Below are 22,394 nucleotides of genomic sequence, written 5' to 3' on the forward strand. Positions count from 1 at the left end.
GTTCTGATCTTTACTCGCCACAGCCTTTCACTTGTCCAAAAAATGCACCTGGGACAACATCATTTTCCAAGTGCGAAAACAACACAATATCTTGGACAGATTATCGACAATAAACTAAGATGGGCTCATCATATACAACATATCGTTACTAGATATAAAAAAGCATGCGATCTCATCAGGGCTGCGACTGGAGTATGGTTGGCTTCTGATTAGCACGCTCGAAAAGCATGGTAGTATGTAGTACAAAGCCTTGCACACAGTTACTGGTCCGTTCATGTCAACCCCAACTAACACATTACTTTCTAAAGCAAATGAAGCACCGTTAAAGCTGCGACGAATACTCCTATGTAAGAAATTCCTCCTGCGGCTTGACGAAAATATCCTGGAATTAAAATGCTACTGTGTGACCGAAGATATTAGATTACTAAGCAACTTCCATCAGAGATGCAGGCATTAACGCACCAGGTATGGAAAAGTCCTTCTGCAAATTTATGCCAGAACCAGTTTAACGTTTCAAAATGAGGACCCAGCCAACACAACGGCAATGATTTCGTGACTCACTATCACGATTCGTGGATTGTGTATACACATAGGTCCAAGTATGGTGAAGGCGCTGGTTGTGCTTATTGGGAATCCCGAAGCAAACGACAAGACCTGTACAAGCTGGAGCCACATTCCACTATTATGACAGCTGAAATGATTGGCATTTTGGAAGCCATGATACTCGCACATATGACCACAGCAGAAACAATAACCATAATATCTGATAGTGTGTCGGCTCTACAACTGATTCGAAACCACCATAATAGTTGTGCCAAACCCATAGTCTTGCAATTCTCGACGTTTAGTTTCGGGTGCAGGGGAACTGTCACAACGTAGTGATAGTATGGATAAAAGGCCGCTCTGGAATACTTGGAAATGAGCTAATGGTTATACTAGAAAACAGGCATCTCTGCGTGGAGTATTTAATATGATAACTCCCTCTCCTGGACTCGCATTCGGGAGGACGATGGTTCAATCCCGCGTCCGGCCATCCTGATTTAGGTTTTCCGTGATTTCCCTAAATATTGATTTCCCTAAATCGCTCCAGGCAAATGCCGAGATGGTTACTTTCAAAGGACACGGCCGACTTCCTTCCCCGTCCTTCCCTAATCCGATGAGACCGATGATCTCGCTGTCTGGTCTCCTTCCCCAACAACAACCCCCACCAACCCAACTCCGTCTCACAGATATAATACCAATGTCCAGAAAGCATTTGTCCAGCGGACTGGCGGTCGAGGACATCTAAAATCAAAGGCGGGCACTACACACTAATAGATCCTACAGATCCAGGAGTACCAAGGTATGACAAGGCACATACACCAAGGAGCTTGACGACAGTTGAAGCATGACTGAAATTTAATGGTTGGAAGTTTAACAAACGCCTCTATCGACTCGACCTAAGCAGCAGCTCTCTACGTGATTGCGGAGGGGAAGACGATCAAACCATATATTCTCACAATGTCTTCGGAACACGGATCGCAGAAATTTACTGGCAAGTAATCTTCGGACTCTTGGTCATCAGTTCCCATGCAGCTTCCAACCCTTGTTAGCATCCATCAATAAAGCGACGTATAAGCTACTGTACGAGTTTTTCATCAGTGCCAACATCACGATATGCTCACTGCGCTGCTAATCAAATGCTTGGTACTTGGTAATGTCAGGGCAGGACCAGGAAGTCAATTAATTACTATATTCCCACTTACTACTCAGTAGTGTACGGAACGCCCAGCGTCTAAAACTATGTCACTATTTACTTCCTATACGTATGAGTCTGAATATTGGTGTATCTATTAGTGTGGCTATAATACGCAAATCTGGTTCTTGTAGACTGTCCTATTCTGTCTAGATGGTACTTATGGACTCAACTAGGAATATTCCAAATGTGTACCAACGCCGATTTACCATTTCTTATTAAGTTACCAGAAGGGTTTTTATAGCTTTCTACCACTGTGTATCCTGTGTTACAGATTTGTATTGTTTACTCATTTTACTAAAGTCTGATTGTAAAACTTGCTTTATGTCGAATGCGTTCTTTGTGAAGCCTATGTAACTTCGTACCAGGGTACGGCTTAAAGTAATGTCTACCATGAAAGGCAATAAACTGAAAAAAACTCTGATTCCCTTTCCAAATTTCGTCTTGGTTTCTAACACTGCTTGCTCAGTGTTCAGACTGCATAATATCGGGGATAGCTTACACTCGTGTCTCACTTCCTTCTCAACCATAGCTTCCTTTTAACGTCCTTCGAGTCTCCTAACTGCACTCTCGTTTCTCTACAACTTGAAAACTTGAAGACAACCTTTTACTCTCTGTATTTCGTCCTCATCACCTTTAGAATTTTAAAGAAGTATATTCCAGTCACCTTTGCTGTGTTTATGTGAGACACTATGGTTTGTTACAACTGATGTTGCAATAATAATAATAACAATAATAATTTCGTGTGACTCAATGACTTGGTGCAAGTCTTTCAATTGTACGCCACTTTGCAGACTTCCGTGCCCCTAACCTACTACAGTTAGCCAATGGCGGAAAGGGGACAGTTTAACGTGGAATCTGAACCAAGTGTTGTTTCTCCCGACTGCATCACATGGTACTAGCTTTTTCAGAAAATAGCACTTGGTAAGACGTAAATTCCACAATTCCGGAACCCAAAAGAAAACTAGTTTTTTCTCTTAGAAGAACGCAATGAGGTAAGTTTGCAGAACAAGGTAAAAGAAAACAAAAAGCATCCGATACCGTATCAATTAAAGGCAAGGAGCAACATATTCGCAAATAAAGCACGCGCGTTTACCATATATCGGCGAAGAACACGGGGATCGCGATTGTTGTCACAACCGACTACGCAGTGGTCGTAGTGTCCGGGGAGCCATACGATCGTATTAGTCTTCGTCCGAGGGAAATCAGCCTAGAAAGCAGCTTCAGCTGATTGGGTAAGTAAAGCCAGTTGTTGGCGAATCCAGGACCAATTGTGAGGCTACATACGTCTTCCTTTTTTTAAAAAAAAAAAAAACATGTACGAGCGTTTGGGAGTGCTTGTACTCTAAGCAGTTTTATATGATTGAGTAAGCAAGTATATTTTGCACTAGGTTCTGTCAACATACCCGTTGATCTATTAGTGTTCTTGGTTAGGGGCTTCTCAACAGTCAAAGACTGATGGAAGATTCAATGTTAGTTCATAATTGATGTTGTTTCCGACATGATAACATCTCGCTTTTGTTAACGAGATAATTTGATGTTCAAAACCTGGTATATGCATAAGAAAGAAATTCCATGTTTAGTTTACACACTTTCTGTCTGTACTTTGTAAATATCGCAAGAAGAGTTTTTTGACATTTTGCAGAATTTTCGTCGGACCAGCGCCTCGGCCTATCTGCAAGAAGTTTTACTTCGTCGATATAAACCTTCATAGATGGCGACCCAGCCAGACGGTCCTACCAAGAGTCAAATTACGATATCGTAAAAGTAGCGGTTTCTCAACTTAAATTACAACTAAAAGAAGATAATAACTCGTTTGGCGACGTCCCTGCGGGGCGTCGACCGTTATTTATGTATAGGAAATTTGCTGCATTTAAACGATGTCAGGAGTTCACATTGAATACGATGAAATTTTTTCTGGTGGCGCGTTCGTAGTACGGCGCTACCAACCGTCAGTATGCACAGCCGTATAAAGTTGCACACACAATTCAGCAGAAGAAAACTGTCGACAGTGAAGTGACTTAAAAAGAATTAAAAAGTGTTACTCTAAAACGTCAAGATTATTTTTTTAATCAAATAAGAGCGATTTGAGTTTGGTAACACCGGTTAGTAAGGGTTGCTACGTGAATCAACTAGAATGAATAAAATGTCACTTTAATGTGTCGTAAATAACTAATCTATGTTGAGTGTCCCGAGTGCGATAAGTGGATGCTGTTCTACTTTATTGCCAACCTCTGAGTCGTCAGTATCTTCACAACAAAAGTAACTGGCACTAAGAAGACCCGGTGTCAACAATTACGTTCACCCACCACCGAAGTCAGCGAATATATCGGCGGCAGTTGGCAGCTTCAGCAGCGGCAGTATAAACACGTCGGGACCTTGAGAATCTGTGCTCATCTCTATGCAAGCGTGCCACCTTCATCAGCAGTTACTGCAAGTCACCAGTAATTAACAACTATCCGGTGGCTCCGTCATATTGTTTATAATCATTTTGTAGCTTTGACTATCGTTTACTGTGTATTCAACATGCATTACAGGTTGGTTGGTTAGACGGTTTTTGGGGAGGGGCCTAAACAGCGAGATCGATCCCATCGGAGCCATCGAGGCATTAGCTGGAAGTTATTTAGGGAAATCACGGAAAGCCTAAACCAGGATGGCCGGACGCGGTTTTCAACCGTCGTCCTCCCGAATGCGAGTCCAGTGTGCTAACCACCGCGCCACCTATCAGAATTACTTAGTTTACATTGAAATCACCACAGATTAAAAACTTTTTTTTTGTCTGACAGACAGCATAACAGGGAGTCAAACTATTTTTATGAATAGCTCCCAGTCTCCCAATGGGGATCTGTACACTGTTGCTAATATCAATACTAAATTACCTAACTGAAGCTCACATGCACAAACCTCAAAGTGCTGATCAACACAATAGTGTTGATTATTTCCAGAACACAGAAGTTAGAATGAAAAAGTGGACTTGCGACTAATAGTACGCATATTAATCCTAACTACAGCATAAAAGCTTCAACAGATCCACCTTTTAATGCGGTACCTACGGGAATCCAAATGATCTCGACCAACTCGGAAGAGACAAACAGTAACTCGCATACAAGCAACGCGAGTAACGGCATACTGAATTCTCTTTTTTTACATCAGGAGGAAAGAAAAAGCCGTGATGTTGGTTTAAATAAAGGTAAGTCACAGTTTAATACAGATAATGATTTTTCCGCTGTGTTGCGCAGGGGCTTGAACCTTAAGTTTCAGAAGTTTAACCACATATGGTGATATACACTTGGTGATTTTTGTGGAAGCTTTCCAACGAATACTAGCTGAAACGTATAATGAGCATAATAAGACAGAATTAGGGGTTGCTCAGATTAGAGTAATTTAGAACCTACAGGACTCTGAACGTGAGTTTAAATCGAAATATTGGAGGAATAGAGCTCAGAAGAAATTACTTTTAGAGATACTAGCGTCAAAAACTGTGTAGTAATAGTAACTGGAAATGCTACTGACACTTTTTGGAGCACCCGTTACATAAGGCTCAGTATGTGAATGACCCTATTAAAGAAGAACATTTTCTCGGAGCAATTATAAGTTGGCTGCCTTGGCGAGTAAGGGGTAAACACCTGGGCAGAGACTGGGGAAAAGTGAATAGTCTTTCAGTGTACCTCGAACATTTAGGTAGTATAGAATCTCAATCAGAGTGGGGCTCCGACATCCTGTAAGATAGGTGACCTGGTTCCAGTGACAAATCGTAAATGTAATTCTAAGAGTGAGAAGTTAATCAATAAATTTAATCTATTGTATCAAGGACCATTTGCAGTTGCAAGAGTGCCACACCCCGAAGCATCAATACTGACCGACCCACCTACAAAAAAGGTGGAAAGTATGTATAAAACTCAAGACTTGTGACTTTTCATAACTAATTGTAACTAAATGCTTATAAATAATGTCTGTATTCAAAATGAACCACATTGTTCCAGTGCCTTGTGCTTGGAGGGACTGGAAGACACGCCCACTGACAAACACACACATACACATGCACAAAAACACACAGATACATACACACGGACACGCGCACGCGCACACACACACACACACACACACACACACACACACACACACACACACACACACATACATATACATATGCAAACACAAAAAAAGAAGAGGTACGAAATGAATTGAAAATTCTGTTAACTTAAATATAAGCTAAGGGAAACGTTGGTGATTGGGTGGTTGTGATAGTGTATAATGAGTTTTAGAGTCTGAGGACCCAGGTGCCTAAGCGGACAGGGGGGAGGGGGAGGGGGGCAGGAGGTGGGCAGTCGAAATAAGTAACAGCAACGAAGGAGGTGATGAGCCTAAACTGTAGAGACAAGTGCTTGACGCAAGAGGCTGTCTCTACAGTAATTTGTGCGCCAGGAGGGTGAAGGATAAAGTGATTGAATGTGATTGTGGAATTAAATGCAGTGGTACATAATAAGTACTACTTGTATAATGATTACTACAAGGCCCCCGGAGTAGACAACATTCCATTAGAACTACTGACGGCCTTGGGAGAGCCAGTCATGACAAAACTCTACCAGCTGGTGAGCAAGATGTATGAGACAGGCGAAATACCCTCAGACTTCAAGAAGAAAATAATAATTCCAATCCCAAAGAAAGCAGGTGCTGACAGATGTGAAAATTACCGAACTATCAGTTTAATAAGCCACGGCTGCAAAATACTAACGCGAATTCTTTACAGACGAATGGAAAAACTGGTAGATGCAGACCTCGGGGAGGATCAGTTTGGATTCCGTCGAAATGTTGGAACACGTGAGGCAATACTGACCTTACGACTTATCTTAGAAGAAAGATTAAGAAAAGGCAAACCTACGTTTCTAGCATTTGTAGACTTAGAGAAAGCTTTTGACAATGTTGACTGGAATACTCTTTTTCAAATTCTAAAGGTGGCAGTGGTAAAATACAGGGAGCGAAAGGCTATTTATAATTTGTACAGAAACCAGATGGCAGTAATAAGTGTCGAGGGGCATGAAAGGGAAGCAGTGGTTGGGAAAGGAGTGAGACAGGGTTGTAGCCTCTCCCCGATGTTATTCAATCTGTATATTGAGCAAGCAGTAAAGGAAAGAAAATAAAAATTTGGAGTAGGTATTAAAATTCATGGAGACGAAGTAAAAACTTTGAGGTTCGCCGATGACATTGTAATTCTGTCAGAGACAGCAAAGGACTTGGAAGAGCAGTTGAACGGAATGGACAGTGTCTTGAAAGGAGGATATAAGATGAACATTAACAAAAGCAAAACGAGGATAATGGAATGTAGTCAAATTAAATCGGGTGATGCTGAGGGAATTAGATTAGGAAATGAGACACTTAAAGTAGTAAAGGAGTTTTGCTATTTAGGAAGTAAAATAACTGATGATGGTCGAAGTAGAGAGGATATAAAATGTAGACTGGCAATGGCAAGGAAAGCGTTTCTGAAGAAGAGAAATTTGTTAACATCGAATATAGATTTATGTATCAGGAAGTCGTTTCTGAAAGTATTTGTTTGGAGTGTAGCCATGTATGGAAGTGAAACATGGACGATAACTAGTTTGGACAAGAAGAGAATAGAAGCTTTCGAAATGTGGTGCTACAGAAGAATACTGAAGATAAGGTGGATAGATCACGTAACTAATGAGGAGGTATTGAATAGGATTGGGGAGAAGAGAAGTTTGTGGCACAACTTGACTAGAAGAAGGGATCGGTTGGTAGGACATGTTTTGAGGCATCAAGGGATCACAAATTTAGCATTGGAGGGCAGCGTGGAGGGTAAAAATCATAGAGGGAGACCGAGAGATGAGTACACTGAGCAGATTCAGAAGGATGTAGGTTGCAGTAGGTACTGGGAGATGAAGCAGCTTGCACAGGATAGAGTAGCATGGAGAGCTGCATCAAACCAGTCTCAGGACTGAAGACAACAACAACATATAAGAGAATTACTTTTTTGCTTCATGTCAAGAATGCAAAGTCATTCAGCAAAATTAAAATTTTCTGTGCTGTAGTTAATGTTGTGCTGTGGAATGATTGAGCTTATTAATACTTACAGTTCCATGAGTTCCTAAGTTATGTTACATTGTAAAAGGTATCCACGGTAAATGACACGTTTGCCTTCTAACTACTACTCATCTTTCAAAATTTCACCGCACTTTTAAACGAAACTATAATAATGGCACATAGGTTAATACCCTTGACCATTATTTATTTATTTAGTAATAAGTAATCCTTTTCGAGGGTGTAAGAAGTTACTACATTTTTTTGGGAAAATAATTTTGGGTGTATAATTGGTTGCATAATTTTCTGTGGAAAAGAAGTTACAAGTAGACTAGTTAGTCTTGATTGCCTATTCTGGTCAGTGAGCAAGAATAATTTCCAGTGAAATAATGTTATTGTCAGAGGCAGTGGAGGCTTCAGTAAACTCCTGATCAGTTTAATGTAAGTTAGTTCTTAGGATACAATTGATGGTGAAAACAAGGCCCTTCCTCCTACTATTCTCTGTTATTGACAATTGAGGTAAAGGGATAGTGAAAAAGACTTTCCCATCTGGGAACACAGTTACAAATATTTAGTTATGGTCAGATACCATAAGGAAAGGGATTTATTAGACACTAGAAACAGAGTGTAAGTTGACCCACTGGATATGTTGTACACTGTATTGAACTGATGTAGTGGCAAAGGTCTTTAAAGGATATTAATCAATGTTTCAAGAAAGCTAATTAAGAGGCTAATTTACACACAAGAAAATGAAAGTAACAGTATTTAAACATTGAACTCTGCTGAACCTCAAATGTAATATAAATTGGTGTTTGATGGATACTCGATAATTACTACACGTAAGTTTAAACATATTGTTCGTAAAAAACTGTTATGATGTAAATGCCATCATTAACGCAATAGTTAGTTGCAAAGAACTATATGTACACAGAACGGACAAATTAGAGATGCTGTGTTACAAATCTTTGTTTCTGTGATGAGTTAGTTTAGTGTTTCCCGCGCTTACTCAATCATGAGGGTGATATACAGGCATGCGAGGCTACAAGATTTTTTTTAACGTATACGAGCCTTTGAATAGCTTTTGTACCCTCAATGGTCTTGTATGATTGAGCAAGTGCGGATATGTTGAACTAGATTCGGCCAACATATAACTAGAGTTTGTTAATTGATATATTAGCGTGATGCTGTTTTCGTTTGGTGGGAATTTCTACGTTTGAGGGACTCCCGGACCGTCGTGCTGCGACGCGGAGGATCTGTACGAAGTGTTTGCATCGTATACAGTGCTTCTTCGGAGTCTGCAACGTCGTGCGTCGCGCCATGGAACCCTCCTGGGGAAGTTCTTTGCCTAGGCGCTTCTCAATAATCAGTAATAGATGAAAGGTTCAATGTAAAACGTTTCAGTTACTTCACAATTGATGTTTTCTTCGACGTCAGAACATCTCACATTTGTTAATGGAGTAAGTTGATGTTCAATGATTGATATATGTGTAATAAAGAAAGTCTTTGTTCAGTATACGAACTTTCTATCAGTAGCTTGGAAACATCACAAGAACAGTTTTTTGAACTTTTGCAGGGTTGTCGTCCGACCAGCGCCTGATCCTAGCTGCAAGAAGTCGCGCTTCTTCGGCATGAACTCTCACACAGTGTTTTCTTTGACAAGAGGTGGTAATGTATCAGGTTCATGACATATGTCGCAAAGGCCAGTTGAGCGAAGACCAATGCGATGGAGGAATTGGATGGTCGGGATCAGATTATGAATGACTATCTACCACGACGAGGCGACTTCCATCGGGAGGGTAAGAAGACCAGCGTGAAACAACCATGTTTTTCAGGATATCAATGGCGCGGCAATTTCAGCAGGTAACTGTTGGTAAGGTGTGTCACTGATAAAATGTCGGCTCCCAGAAAACTTTTCATAATATAAAATTATTGTATGTGCCGCAATTTAGAGTTGATCCGGCCAACGTCTGCGGGGGAAGTCAGACTGGCCGGTCGATGATACATAAATAAACGAGATGTAATGGAATGAATAGCTCGAGTGCATGTTAAGGCGTTACGCCATATAATCAATATGGAAGCCTTTACTTTGATATCTGAAAATCTCAATCCTCCGAGGGGACGGGACCTCGTTTCCAGTTCGTAAATGAGTCGAAAAATATGACTTTTTCCGTAGGAAAAGATCGCACAGTTGTATCAATTTGCGTGCTATCGTCACGGGGAGCGGGAATATTTGTGTAACATAATACACTTTACTAAAAACGTAGGAAAGTTAGATCCGTGCTTTGTGAAGAAGACCAATGAAACGGGGTTAAAAAAATGGTTCAATTGGCTCTGAGCACTATGGGACTTAACTTCTGAGGCCATCAGTCCCCTAGAACTTAGAACTACTTAAACCTAACTAACCTAAGGACACCACACACATATATGCCCGAGGCAGGATTCGAACCTGCGATCGTAGCGGTTCCAGACTGTAGCGCCTAGAACCGCTCGGCCACCCAGGCCGGCAAACGGGGTTCATGTTCACTAACTGCCCCTTGAATGCAATCCGTCACCTTTCGCCAATTAACTGCAGCCATGTTCATCAGGCAACGATCCACAGCAGTCCCCAACGATATGAGGCGATCAATCACCGTTGCGCATGGAATGACAACTTGATGAAAACCACGCAGTGGTAACGGTTCATTTCCGTTCATTAATGCGGTCGCCAGAGAGAGAACAAAAGGAATCCAATCTGACCTTGAGCAACGATATGTCATTAATATGACGTAGCAATACCATAACATCATCCGCAAACGCTCACATCGAAAAGATTTCTCCCAATATCTTCCACCCAGATAACTGAACAGCATTACAGCGTAACAGAGAGTCTAAAGACAAGACGAAAAACGACATGAAGAGGAGGCTTCTCCGAATAAGTCCCGTCGGACTGTAATTTGAGGAGTAAGCTGTTCGTTCACCACGACAGACGCTTGAATACCAGTAAAAAGACTGGATAATATGATGTGATTTACACTCTCCGCCCCCAACATCTGCCTCAAGAAACTGTGACTGTCCCGTCAAATGCCTTATTAAAATCAATAAAAGGTAAGGCTCCGAGACGATGACCCGGCAATTGATTACAGTAGATAGGATCGTGCGCCCAGGCACACAGCTTTGTTTAACTGCAAGAATATTCTCTATCAATATTGACAAACGGCTATTAACAGCCCGTGTGACAGTTTTATACTCAAAATTAAGAGGTGTGATCGGGTGGAATTCACCAGTGTCTGGACGTCCGGCTAACTTCGGAATTAGAACAAATTTACCAATCTTGAAAGGGGCAGGAATCAACCCCCTCCCCCCCCCCCCCCCCAATATTACCTCATTTGTCAGTGACGATATAGTATCTCCTATAAGAGGCCGAAATGTACATAAAATTCGTTAGGAATACCGCCGAGACAATATATATGATCTTCAGTAAAGTCACTTAGAAACTCATCATTTAATGCTGAAGTACCACGCAATCCAGGGTAGGAGTAAATGCATCAGGGGAAATCATATCAGTAGCACGGACTGTTGTTCTGTAACTGAGGAAGCTTCGCCTTAACACGGCGGACATCTATAATCCGTGAGGGATTTTCTCAGGCACCTTCATAGTGTTGTCGTAAGATAGAATAATAAAATTCCTGGGTCTGCCTCAGATCCGTCGCACTCTCGGCGTCATAACGAATTCACGCTTTCAGGAACAGTGATTTGTCACGCTCTGACCACCATTCCATAAGAGAAGGGTAACGGTTCTGGAAACCTATCGAACGATTATCTCCAGGAGAGGGTCCATTAAGAGAGCTGTGTTCAACATTCATGGGAGACGATACAGTTTTACTGGCTGCGGCACATGATTTAAGGTTACAACTGCGGCACAGTGATAAGTAAAACAAGTGGGATGACGTCTGCCGCTAACAGTTGCCCACATAAGGAATCAGAAAGATAAAAACGATAAAGTCTGCTGCACGAAGTACCTGTAAAATGTGTATACATGATGAGAGTGGGACAGTCACAATTTCATCCACAGGACGAAAAACACAGAATAAATCTCCGCCTGACAGAAGTATCTGCCGAGTTTTACGCAATAAACTACAACCTCTTTTCAAAAACGCGCTCGTCTGCTTCACAGGACGCAAAACATAGTTAAAATCCCCGCCTGCCCTGAAGGGGCATAAAGAAGATTAAAAGCAAGGTCACAGAAAGTGCAGCCTATCTCTCTCCCGTTATCAGTCGGTCAGTGATATTCCCTCTCTGTAAAACAACGCAGTACCAATAGATAGTTCAGGAGCCGCATTTAATAAGGGAGGAAAGCCTTGGATATAAAAATGATCAATTAACACTTTTTGCAAAAATATCATGTCTGCACTTGAATCGTAAATAAATTGTCGCAGCGCCACAAGTATAAGACCGGAACTAATTCTGTCCATATTCAAAGTAAGAAGAGTATAGACCAGGATCCAGTTAGTACCACAACAATTCGCATGACTACTTGCAAGTGACTTTCAAGTTCTTATATGACAGATGAATCTGAACGTAAAGTGCTGCATCCCTCTCCTCAACACTCTGTATAAGTTTTTTTTTCTTTTTTCGCGACGTCGCACGCTCAGATTGAAAATGCTGTTTATTGTGGCTTTGAGGGGACGCGACTTGCGCATGAGGTAGTGTGGAAGGAAGGGTGGACATACAGTATCAGGCGGACAGAAAGAAGTCAGCATACCACAATCCTCGATTTGTGGGCAGTGTGGCTGCTGAGAATCGGTGGAAATGAAAGCTAATGGTATGTCTTTCACCGTCACTACGTGTTCCACTGACATACTTGTGCCCATCTGGGTCTGATCCGCAGCGGCCTGTGACATGATTTCCCCATTCTGGGGCCCAGAAGAAGGGTGCACATACGTTACAGAAACAGGGATGCCCGACAAGATCGTCAATATAGCGAGGAGCTCTGGAATAGTTCCATTCTCCTGAGATCCTGAAGAGTCAGTCTCGACCACGGGAGACATATCGGAGGAGTTGCTGGGGGCTTTCGGATCTTGAACAGCAGCTGACATGTTATCACCCAGTCTGAACTCGGCGAGGGGAGAGGGGAAGAGAATTCGTCTGACTCCTCACTGCCTTCCACCAAGCAATGGTTCGGGTTGCCCTCAGGAACTTGGTTAGCACAATAGCCGTCACTTGGGGAACGAGATCCGCTAAAGTTAGCCTTTTACGATATTCATAAGCGCATCTTGAGGCCGTAACAGGACGCGAGCAATTTTTACGGAAGTGTGGACACTCATTACATATAAAATAGGTTCCTATTTGTCCTGTGGAAATTATATGTACTCGGTATCCACACGCTTGCACCATGTCCACGGATCGAACACCACTATACACGTGTAAACGATGTTGAGTGGACAAGCATTTCTGGCCGTATATTCCGTATGTTCCCAACCGGAAGCAGAATTGTCTTGACGAAACTGTCATCAATTTTGCGCGGATGGTAAAACACCCAGCATTCGTTTATTCCACCTCCACACTTGTCAGAATAACCATGCTATTAGAACCATCGTAATAGTAGAAGGGACTTGCTGTCTCTGGCGCAAAACAAGGCTGCACTTCTGAAGTGGATCTAGAAACCTGACATCAGACACATATGATTCAGAATCGAAGTAAGCCATATGAACATGTTTCGAAGTTACCTTGGCCGGCCGGAGTGGCCGAGCGGTTCTAGGGGCTTCAGTCTGGAACCGCGCGACTGCTACGGTCGCAGGTTCGAATCCTGTCTCGGGCTTGGATGTGTGTGATGTCCTTAGGTTAGTTAGGTTTCAGTAGTTCTAAGTGCTAGGGGACTGATGACCTCAGAAGTTAAGTCCCATAGTGCTAAGAGCCATTTGAACCATTTTTGAAGTTACCTTGAACGTGTCTACAAGCTAATCATAAATTTCTAATGAATCTGACGGACTTGTCAAAACTAAAGCTGATGGTACTTGTACGTGGAATTTTCCTGGTAGCCATGGACCACATCACGGCGCAAGGCAACACCACCTCAAAATTGATTCGAAAATATGAGACGCAGAGAGAGAAACAACGATGCAGCGCGCACAAGGACTCTCACGACATTAAAGGGAAAACAAGGAAGCTCCCGCAGCTCTGCAATAGACGTGGAACCAGCAGAACCTACTGGCCCGACGCGCGAAGCGGGAATGTGCCCCTAGACCACCAGGCCTGAGATAATGTAATGCTTTGTGATGAACCTTGTACCAAACATACATATCTCCCTGACTGGTTGGAATTAAGCAGCAAAATCCTGGCAGTAACATTATTTTGGTAATTTTATGTTTCAGACTCCGAGCGAAGGCAGCTATGTCTAAATGCGCTTCGACGCATTGGGCTGTTTGAAGAAGATGACGACCGCCGCTCAGTAGCTGCGATGGACGGCGATAAGGAGAGAACAGATGGTGCAGAAGAGGAAGACGACGACAAAAAGCAGAAGAGCGCGGAGGCAGGAGCGCCATCTGCCGGTAGAGCGGCTGTCCGCAAGGAAGACGCTGTAGCGGTGAAGAAAGAATCCTCCGCGAAGGAACAGAAACCGGGCGGTGGTCGCGCGCCACCTCCGGTTCCGCTGCGGGCGAGCGCCCAGAAGCCCAAAGACCTGCCACTGAAAGAGGCAGCGCCGACGCCGTCAGCCGGGCGTGGCGGAGAGCAGGTGGAGAAGACCAAACCGAGCAGGCCGTCACAGAGGGATCCAGCGAAGGCGGTGATGAAGCCGGGCAGGAGCGCGGACCAGAGCGACACGCGTGCTGCGTCCAAGTCACCGTGCAGGAAGAGAGAGACTTCACCCAGGTTGACCACGAGGAAGGAGCCGTCGCCGAAGAGGGTCACGGCCGAGCCAAAGTCTCCGCTCTCCCAGAGGCGGGCAGAAGCAAATGCGAGGCACGGCGCTTGTCAGGAAGCTGTCACCGGAAGGGATGAAGGACGTGGAGCCAGGTCGCCACGCGACGACAAAGCCAGCACGCCATCTCCTGGTGGCTCGCCCAAGAGACTCCAGCAGACGTCTGGTTCGAGGAAAACGAGCGGCGCCGGCCCTGATGCCAGACGCTCGGAGGAACAGCTCAAAGTGTCGCCTCAGCGGAAAGCCAGGTCTCCAACAGAGATGAAAACTGCGAGCCCTTCTTCCCGGGGCTCTCCCGGCACGAAAAAGAAGATCACGTCGCCGAGACAGGGAGAAACCTCTCCAAAGCGAGTGCCAAAGTCGAAGACCAGTTCATATCGTCAGAAGGACAGAGAATCATCGGAGAGCCTCCAAGAGGAGCATGTCAAGGAAGCCGTGCCTAAAACCAAGTGTAGGCCACCCGAAGACGTCGCCGCTCCTAAGATCTCAGAAGATGTTTCTGATTACAGCAAACAGGAAGAAAAGACAACCGATTCTGGAGGGAGCTCCGAAGCGGGTAAATCAGATGATCGCAGTTCTAAACCAACAGTACATCAGACAATGTATACAGCAGAACATCGACATGATCAACCAACGCAACAAGCGAACGAAGATGGCAAGGTACCACTTACTACAGAAAATACTGCAAGACCGCAATTCGAGAGAGAGCCACAGCATATCAGTGAGACACACCAGCAACAAAAGGATGATGGAAATACTGCAAAAACGGCAGAAACTAAGGAGACTCCGAAGGTGAACAGCGTTCCGGAGCAGAGTCCAAGCTCTCATGAACAGAGTCACCCAGAATGTGGCAAGAAGACACAAAAAATGGCCGAGACGTCTCTCTCGGAAATAAAACTATCTCCCGATAAACGCTCAGCATCTAGCTCTGTTAGTGGGGAGATAGGAGGCAACGCTTCTGCTGGGGAAACTGCGTTGTCTACAAAAGGAGTACTCACTTTGCGAAATAACGCGATACAGACATATCTCAGTGATACACAGAATCAGTCAGAGAAACTACAAAGTGTTACAGGAGCCTCTCGTTCGGACGATGCCAGAGAAGAGATAACAGATTTCTCACAAGAGGAGTGTAACACCAGCGAACTGTTGACCTTAGAGAGGAAGAAAAAGGATGAGAAGAACAGCACGATTAAAGGATTACCTGAGGCACGAAATGCTGATCAGCCAGAAAATGTACACAAACCGACAGTCACTAGCAGCCTGAGGAGATCCGAGAGCGAAAAATGCCCGTCGGAGAAGAAAAAGAGAGTACACTCCGATAGCAGTGTGAGAAACAAGAGAGACAAATCTGCAGGCAGAATATTTGAAGAAACGGAGGAAAAGAGAAAGACCAAGAACAAATCTGAAAAAACGCAGGAGGACAAATTTCATGTCGACTCGCTCCACGAAAAACTCTTGCAAGGAGAAGGAACTATAAGGAAAATAGCAAAAGCGGACACGATGAAGAGTGACACAAATTTGTCCTCTCCTACTCGGAAGACCTTAAGAGCAAAGATACCAGATGGTTACCAGGAACTGGTTAATAAAGAGAAAGTAAGAGATGAGAAACTTCAGAGACTGGAGAATCGCGACGCTTTTCCCGACAATGATGCGAAATGCTTCAGTAAGCTTACAAACAAACATCTAAAGAACGTGAACGAAGCGAATATTACGTTAACGTCTTCTTCTCAAAATAAATACTCCGCAACCTCTGAACCTCGAATTGATCGTTTAAATGGTCAAGAACAGCCACAGAAATTTGATAAACATGGACAAGCTCAGATACCAAGGGTTAAGGAAGCGCAGGTGGAAGATGAAACTTCTGGCTGTGGGGGACTTCAAGGGAGAAAATGTCCGGTTTATTTTGGTGTCAAAAGCTATCTGCATCAGTTCTATGACTCAGATCCGTCAGGACTACAACCATACGAAGGTTACTTAGAGGTACATAACTATTTTCTAGTTCATGTAATTTCTTCTGGTCTAATCCCCTAACTAGCAACCCTGTACAGTTTTGTAGCATGTTTTCTGCTTCTAGACATTACTACAAGCAGCACACAAATAACATAAACAATAGTGTTTGTTTACTCTCGCCATTATGTATGTCATAGTGAAACAGTAGAAACCCTATTTGTAAAAAAAAATCACTTCTGGAAAACAGAATCACATAGGTACTTAAACTGCATGGTAGTTGCTGTCTGACAGACAACATGGCAACGTAGATTTTCTGAAACGTATCAGATCCCAACTTCCACAGCATCACCATGAAGTGTATCGAACTTTAAATTGACAAAATTACCACTAATTATGTATTTCGCAACGCCAACGCCAACATACTTCTGGGATCTAACATGCGAATCAAGTCGCTGACATCAAATTCGCGACACGTTTCACATATGACTCATAACTATCATATCTAGAATGAAAGTGCCAAAAAAAGTGGAAGCAAAGGTCAACATTAAACCAATTGTAGCAGTACCACCAACATGTTCAAGGATTTTGATTAGTTCTGCTTGCGGCGGTAACAACAGTTCGTTGGTTTCTAGACAACTATTTGGCTTTTTTTTTAAATGCGACTTCTTCATATCCTCAAAACTCCTATGGTCTTTCAGACAACAGAAAAGTGCTCGAAAATAGACAAATTATAGGGTGTCGCCCGAGCTTCACGACCGCTAATATATTGGCTGATCTTTCAGATCCCTCAGGCAACAATCGTTATTATTATTATTCATATTATTATTATTACTTTGGTATACTCAGTCTTTTTTTAAAGCTGTAGGAGATCTTTCTTCCTTGTTGCATCTTCTACAGATTCATCTAGGACGGCAAGATTATCTGCGAAAGACAATCATTTCTCCGATCTTTTCTCCCATATATGACCCTCTTACTTCCTTATTCCGTTCTTTTCCTCCATACCCTAATTGCATTTTCTCGTAGACAATTTAACAGCATTTGGTACGATCCGTCTCCTTGTATCACACCAATTTTGATCTCAAAAGCCTTGGAACCCTCAACTAAAAGTTTAAAATTGCGTTTTATATTTCTTCTTCTTTTACTGGCTCTACAGCCCTTGGTGGGCCTTGATGTACTCTAGGATATCATTTTATTGCTTCCTGTCCACGGTCTTGCATCTCCATCCTCTGACACCAATACTTTTTAGATCTTCTTATATGTCATTCAAGTATCGAAGTCTTATTCTTCCACTGCTTCTTCGTCCCAATGAGTTTTGGCGCAGCACTGCTTTTGTTGGCTTCTCATGTTCCATTCGAAAACAGTGGCTGATCCATTTCAGACGGTTTATTTTAATGAACTTCACGATTTCAAGATGTTTATATAGTTCGTACAATTCAAAATATTTCGTCTACGCCACGCTCTACTTTCATTACTCGCTCCATAGATTTCGCGTAACACCCTGCATTCAAAACATCCTATTAGCTCTTCACACTGTTGTGTCAGTGTCCACGATTTTGAGCCATATGTTAACACTGGACGTATTAAAGTTTTATACAATTGACACTTTGATCTCCTGGACACATTTCTGGACTTAAATTGTGGGGTCGGCCCACAATAGCATTTATTAGTTAGGTGGATACGCCGCTTTAATTGCATCTAATATCGTTTTGTGATGTTACCTGTGTTCTCAGGTAGAAAAATTCGCCAACAGATACTATTTGAACCTGGTCAGTTGCTAACACTGTGTTCGGTTCTGGTCGTATTATTATCATGCATTTAGTTTTATTGATGTTCACTTCCTGTCCCATTTCTGTCGCTGCTGCTAGCGGTACTCAATATGTTTCTTTAGCAGCTATTTCTGCTCTTGCACTAATATCCACATCATCCGCATCGGTCAGAACCTGCATCATTCTATTGTCTATTGTGCTGTAGTGTTGATTTCAGCTGTCCTCTTTACCTTCTCTAGCGCTGTGTTAAAAAGCATACAAGAGAGTGCATCCCGTTGCCTCAGCCTACAGTTAGTTTCAGAATTTGGTATGAAATTTCCTTTTATATGTCCTTTACGTACCAGTTTACCCATAGTCAAACTTGCGAGGCGTATTAACTGTTGTGTTATATAAAGTTCATTCATGGCTTCAGTAAGGTTTTTTCTTATGGTGTCATATGCTGCTTTAAAATCAGCAAATAGATGACCTATTTATATGCCGGCCGCGGTGGCCGTGCGGTTCTGGCGCTGCAGTCCGGAACCGCGGGGCTGCTACGGTCGCAGGTTCGAATCCTGCCTCGGGCATGGGTGTGTGTGATGTCCTTAGGTTAGTTAGGTTTAAGTAGTTCTAAGTTCTAGGGGACTTATGACCTAAGATGTTGAGTCCCATAGTGCTCAGAGCCATTTGAACCATTTTTTGAACCTATTTATATATTTATTTCCTTGTTATTTTCGCAGTAACTGCCTCAGGGTGGACATTTGGTCAGCAGCTGATTTTTCAGGTCTGAAGCCCACCTGATATCTCCTAATTGCTTTTTCTGCTAAAGTTTATACTGGGGTACAAAGCAGGGATGTATCTGAGATTAGGGCGTACATGCATGTAACTCGATATTATCGATCACACTTAATAAGCTCAGATGGCAGGCTATCATTGCCAGGTGACTAATTGTCCTCTAGTTTCTTTATTATTAGCCGAATCTCTTGCATCGATGGCATCCCATTTTCCTCTTCTTCCACAGGTTGGTTCAAATGGTTCAAATGGCTCTGAGCACTATAGGACTCAACTGCTGTGGTCATCAGTCCCCTAGAACTTAGAACTACTTAAACCTAACTAACCTAAGGACATCACACACATCCATGCCCGAGGCAGGATTCGAACCTGCGACCCTAGCAGTCGCACGGCTCCGGACTGCGCGCCTAGAACCGCGAGACCACCGCGGCCGGCTCCACAGGTTGGGTTTCAGTTAGTTCCCATACTTCTGCACTCTCTAACGACAATAATTCCGAAGTGCTTTACCCAACGATGTAAGACTCATTCCTATTATGCTATTAGTTCATGATATTTTCCTTTGAATTGTGTTGTTTTTGGTTGAAATCCCTTTCTAATATTGTTGAATTTTCCATAGAATTTGCTGCTTTTACTAGCGTTATTCAGTGATTCAGTATCCTGCAGCTGCCTTCCGAAAAAGCTTCTCTTTTTGCTTTCAGAATCCGCTTTTCTACACGCCTTTTTTTTTCTCTATTGTTATCCACTAGCATTCTTGTTCTTCTGCACTGCAACTTTTTGTATGCTTCATTCTTTGTTCTTGTTGCCTCCTAATACCCTCATCATACCATTCATTCCATTTGGTCTGTTTTTCCGTACCTGTCAGTTCCCCAGGAGCACTCTGTATTTCATTTATGATTTTATTCCACTGCCTATTTATGTTTCGATTATGGTTCCGGAGGATTCCTGTCAATTTATTTTCCGAATTAATAGCTGGGTGTTCAGCCTTCCTTGTGATCTTAAGTTCTAAAATATTGCACTTATTTTGTCTATATCCTTTAACTTTTCGTGCCTCTGAAACACTCCCTGTAATTTTTGGTATGATCAGAGTTCATATTAGCACCTCTGAAACTACGGTAGCCTAGTACATCAGAGACATACCTGATATCTATTAATATATGATCAATTTAGTTCCTAGTATTGTTGTCTGGTGACAACCAGGCCATTTCATTTTACGTGTATTCTTATGCTAGAGCCACGTGCTAGAAATTGTCGTGTTAAGTGATTCTACATAATTTTACAGGTGGAGTCCGTTGTTCTTACTCTCTTTATGGAGGTTGCATTCACCAATGTTAGGTGATAGGACCATAACCGCTCTACCTTAGCATTCATGTAGCCTGTCACCATTTTTATATAATTTTTTAGACACTGACGATAAGTTTGCTCCAATTCATCATAGCAGATATCCTTCTCTTCTGCTGTCTTCTCCTCAGTAGGAGCATTCGCATTTAGGAGACTCTAGTAAAAGAATTGCGCCTTTATTTGCAATCCGAAAACAAAGGAAGTAGGTTACAGCACACTTGTTCGCCCACTGCTTGAATACTGCTCACCGGTGTGGGATGCGTACCAGATAGGGTTGATAGAAGAGATAGAGAAGATCCAACGGAGAGCAGCACTCTTCGTTACAGGATCATTTAATAATCACGAAAGCGTTACGGAGATGATAGATAAACTCCAGTGGAAGATTCTGCAAGAGAGACGCTCAGTAGCTCGGTATGGGCTTTTGTTGAAGTTTCGAGAACATACCTTCACCGAGGAGTCAAGCAGTATATTGCTCCCTCCTACGTATATCTCGCGAAGAGACCTTGAGGATAAAATCAGAGAGATTAGAGCCAACACAGAGGCATTCCGACAACCTTTCTTTCCAAGAACAATACTAGAGTAGAATAGAAGGGAGAATCGATAGATGTTTCAAGGTACCCTCCGCCACACACCTTCATGTGGCTTGCGGAGTATGGATCTAGATGTAGATAACATATGCATGTACTTACTGCTTCGAATCCTATCACTAGTTGTTCAGTGCGTTGATTAACTGTGAATCTCACACCATATATGTGCTCACTTCTGTGTAATACAAAAAGTACACTGCTGTAGTACACAGTACACCACTGATCCTGGAAGGTACCCTGTCCAGTCCCTCTAATCTGTTTCAAGGTCATGATATCCACCTTATATGTCGTCACTATTCCAATTAGGCTTCCAAGGTCTCCAATTCTATATGATGTCTGTACATTCCATCATCCAGTTCTCATATTCCTTGTTACTTTGCCATTTCTTTGCCTTAGGGGCCGTCCGGCTGTATTTCCTTGAGCTTTCGTAATGAAACTTTTTTCAGGGTATGAGTTACCGGGCGATACCCCAACCCCCTACTCTTCGGAGGACCGTTCCTCCTGCTCCTGTCTGCCTGAGCCTGTTGCCCGCTAGGACTGGTCACCTCATCTTCCACAGGACTGCTCAGGTTCCCAGGGGTCATCGGGTTAGAGATGAGAGACGGAATTGAGTAAGAGTGGCTAAGTGATCTTCAATTACTAAAAGTCATATTTTACACATTACTACCACATCTGAAACTCGTTGTGTATTTGTCATTGCCACTGATTTGCGTTAGTTCCATACTATTTTAAGGTGTTAAACAAAGTTCCCTTGTCAATCGACTCATACGCGTTTTTGAAGTCTAGAAACTTTATATAAATGCACTTTGTTATAAAGTGTTGTTATTATTATTTTCATCAACTGCAATTTTCTTATATGTTTTTGTGTGTGTGAAAAGAAACTGTCATGTTCTTTGGGCACGGGAGACTTGCTTCTCTCATCGCTCTATGTGGTCATCTTGTGGTGCTGTCAACTTTGATGGTGGCCTTTTTTGTATACGTTCACTATTCCTTTTTAGTCCCATTTGGAATGGGTCTCTCATACTAAAGTAATTTTCTAACAAGGGCGCAGGAAGCTTAATGAGTAGTGTCATTTGTAGACTCGTTGTATTTTACCAGTATCGCACCAACGAACAGAAGTCTATCTGCCACTTTACCTACCATTGAGCCTGTGCCATCATTTCGTTTCATATTCCCCCAGACCGTAAAATTTAAGTTTTTTTTCTGAGTTGATCGATACTAAGCGTAATTCTTTGATATTGTAATCACATGATACTACTCTTCTGCCTCTCATGGAGCACACAATTTGAAACGTCCCCTTACAAAAATTATACACG

The 22,394-nt window shown here is 42.7% G+C and overlaps 1 protein-coding gene across 4 annotated transcripts in view; it reads left to right on the forward strand.

Annotated features, from left to right (window-relative positions):
• LOC126354587 (nucleolar protein dao-5-like) overlaps nt 1-22,394 on the forward strand; it is a 367,317-nt gene that overhangs the window by 264,298 nt on the left and 80,625 nt on the right. For 2 of the 4 annotated variants that reach the window (XM_050004336.1, XM_050004337.1), the window contains exon 2: nt 14,122-16,649. The exons of the other annotated variants lie outside the window; for them this stretch is intronic. In XM_050004336.1, coding sequence (XP_049860293.1) covers nt 14,208-16,649 — 2,442 coding nt within the window. In that variant the 5' untranslated portion in view covers nt 14,122-14,207. The remainder of the gene's footprint in view (nt 1-14,121; nt 16,650-22,394) is intronic. 4 annotated transcript variants of the gene reach the window in all.

The sequence above is a fragment of the Schistocerca gregaria genome, chromosome 3, assembly GCF_023897955.1.
Source record: "Schistocerca gregaria isolate iqSchGreg1 chromosome 3, iqSchGreg1.2, whole genome shotgun sequence".
Classification (NCBI taxonomy): domain Eukaryota; kingdom Metazoa; phylum Arthropoda; class Insecta; order Orthoptera; family Acrididae; genus Schistocerca; species Schistocerca gregaria.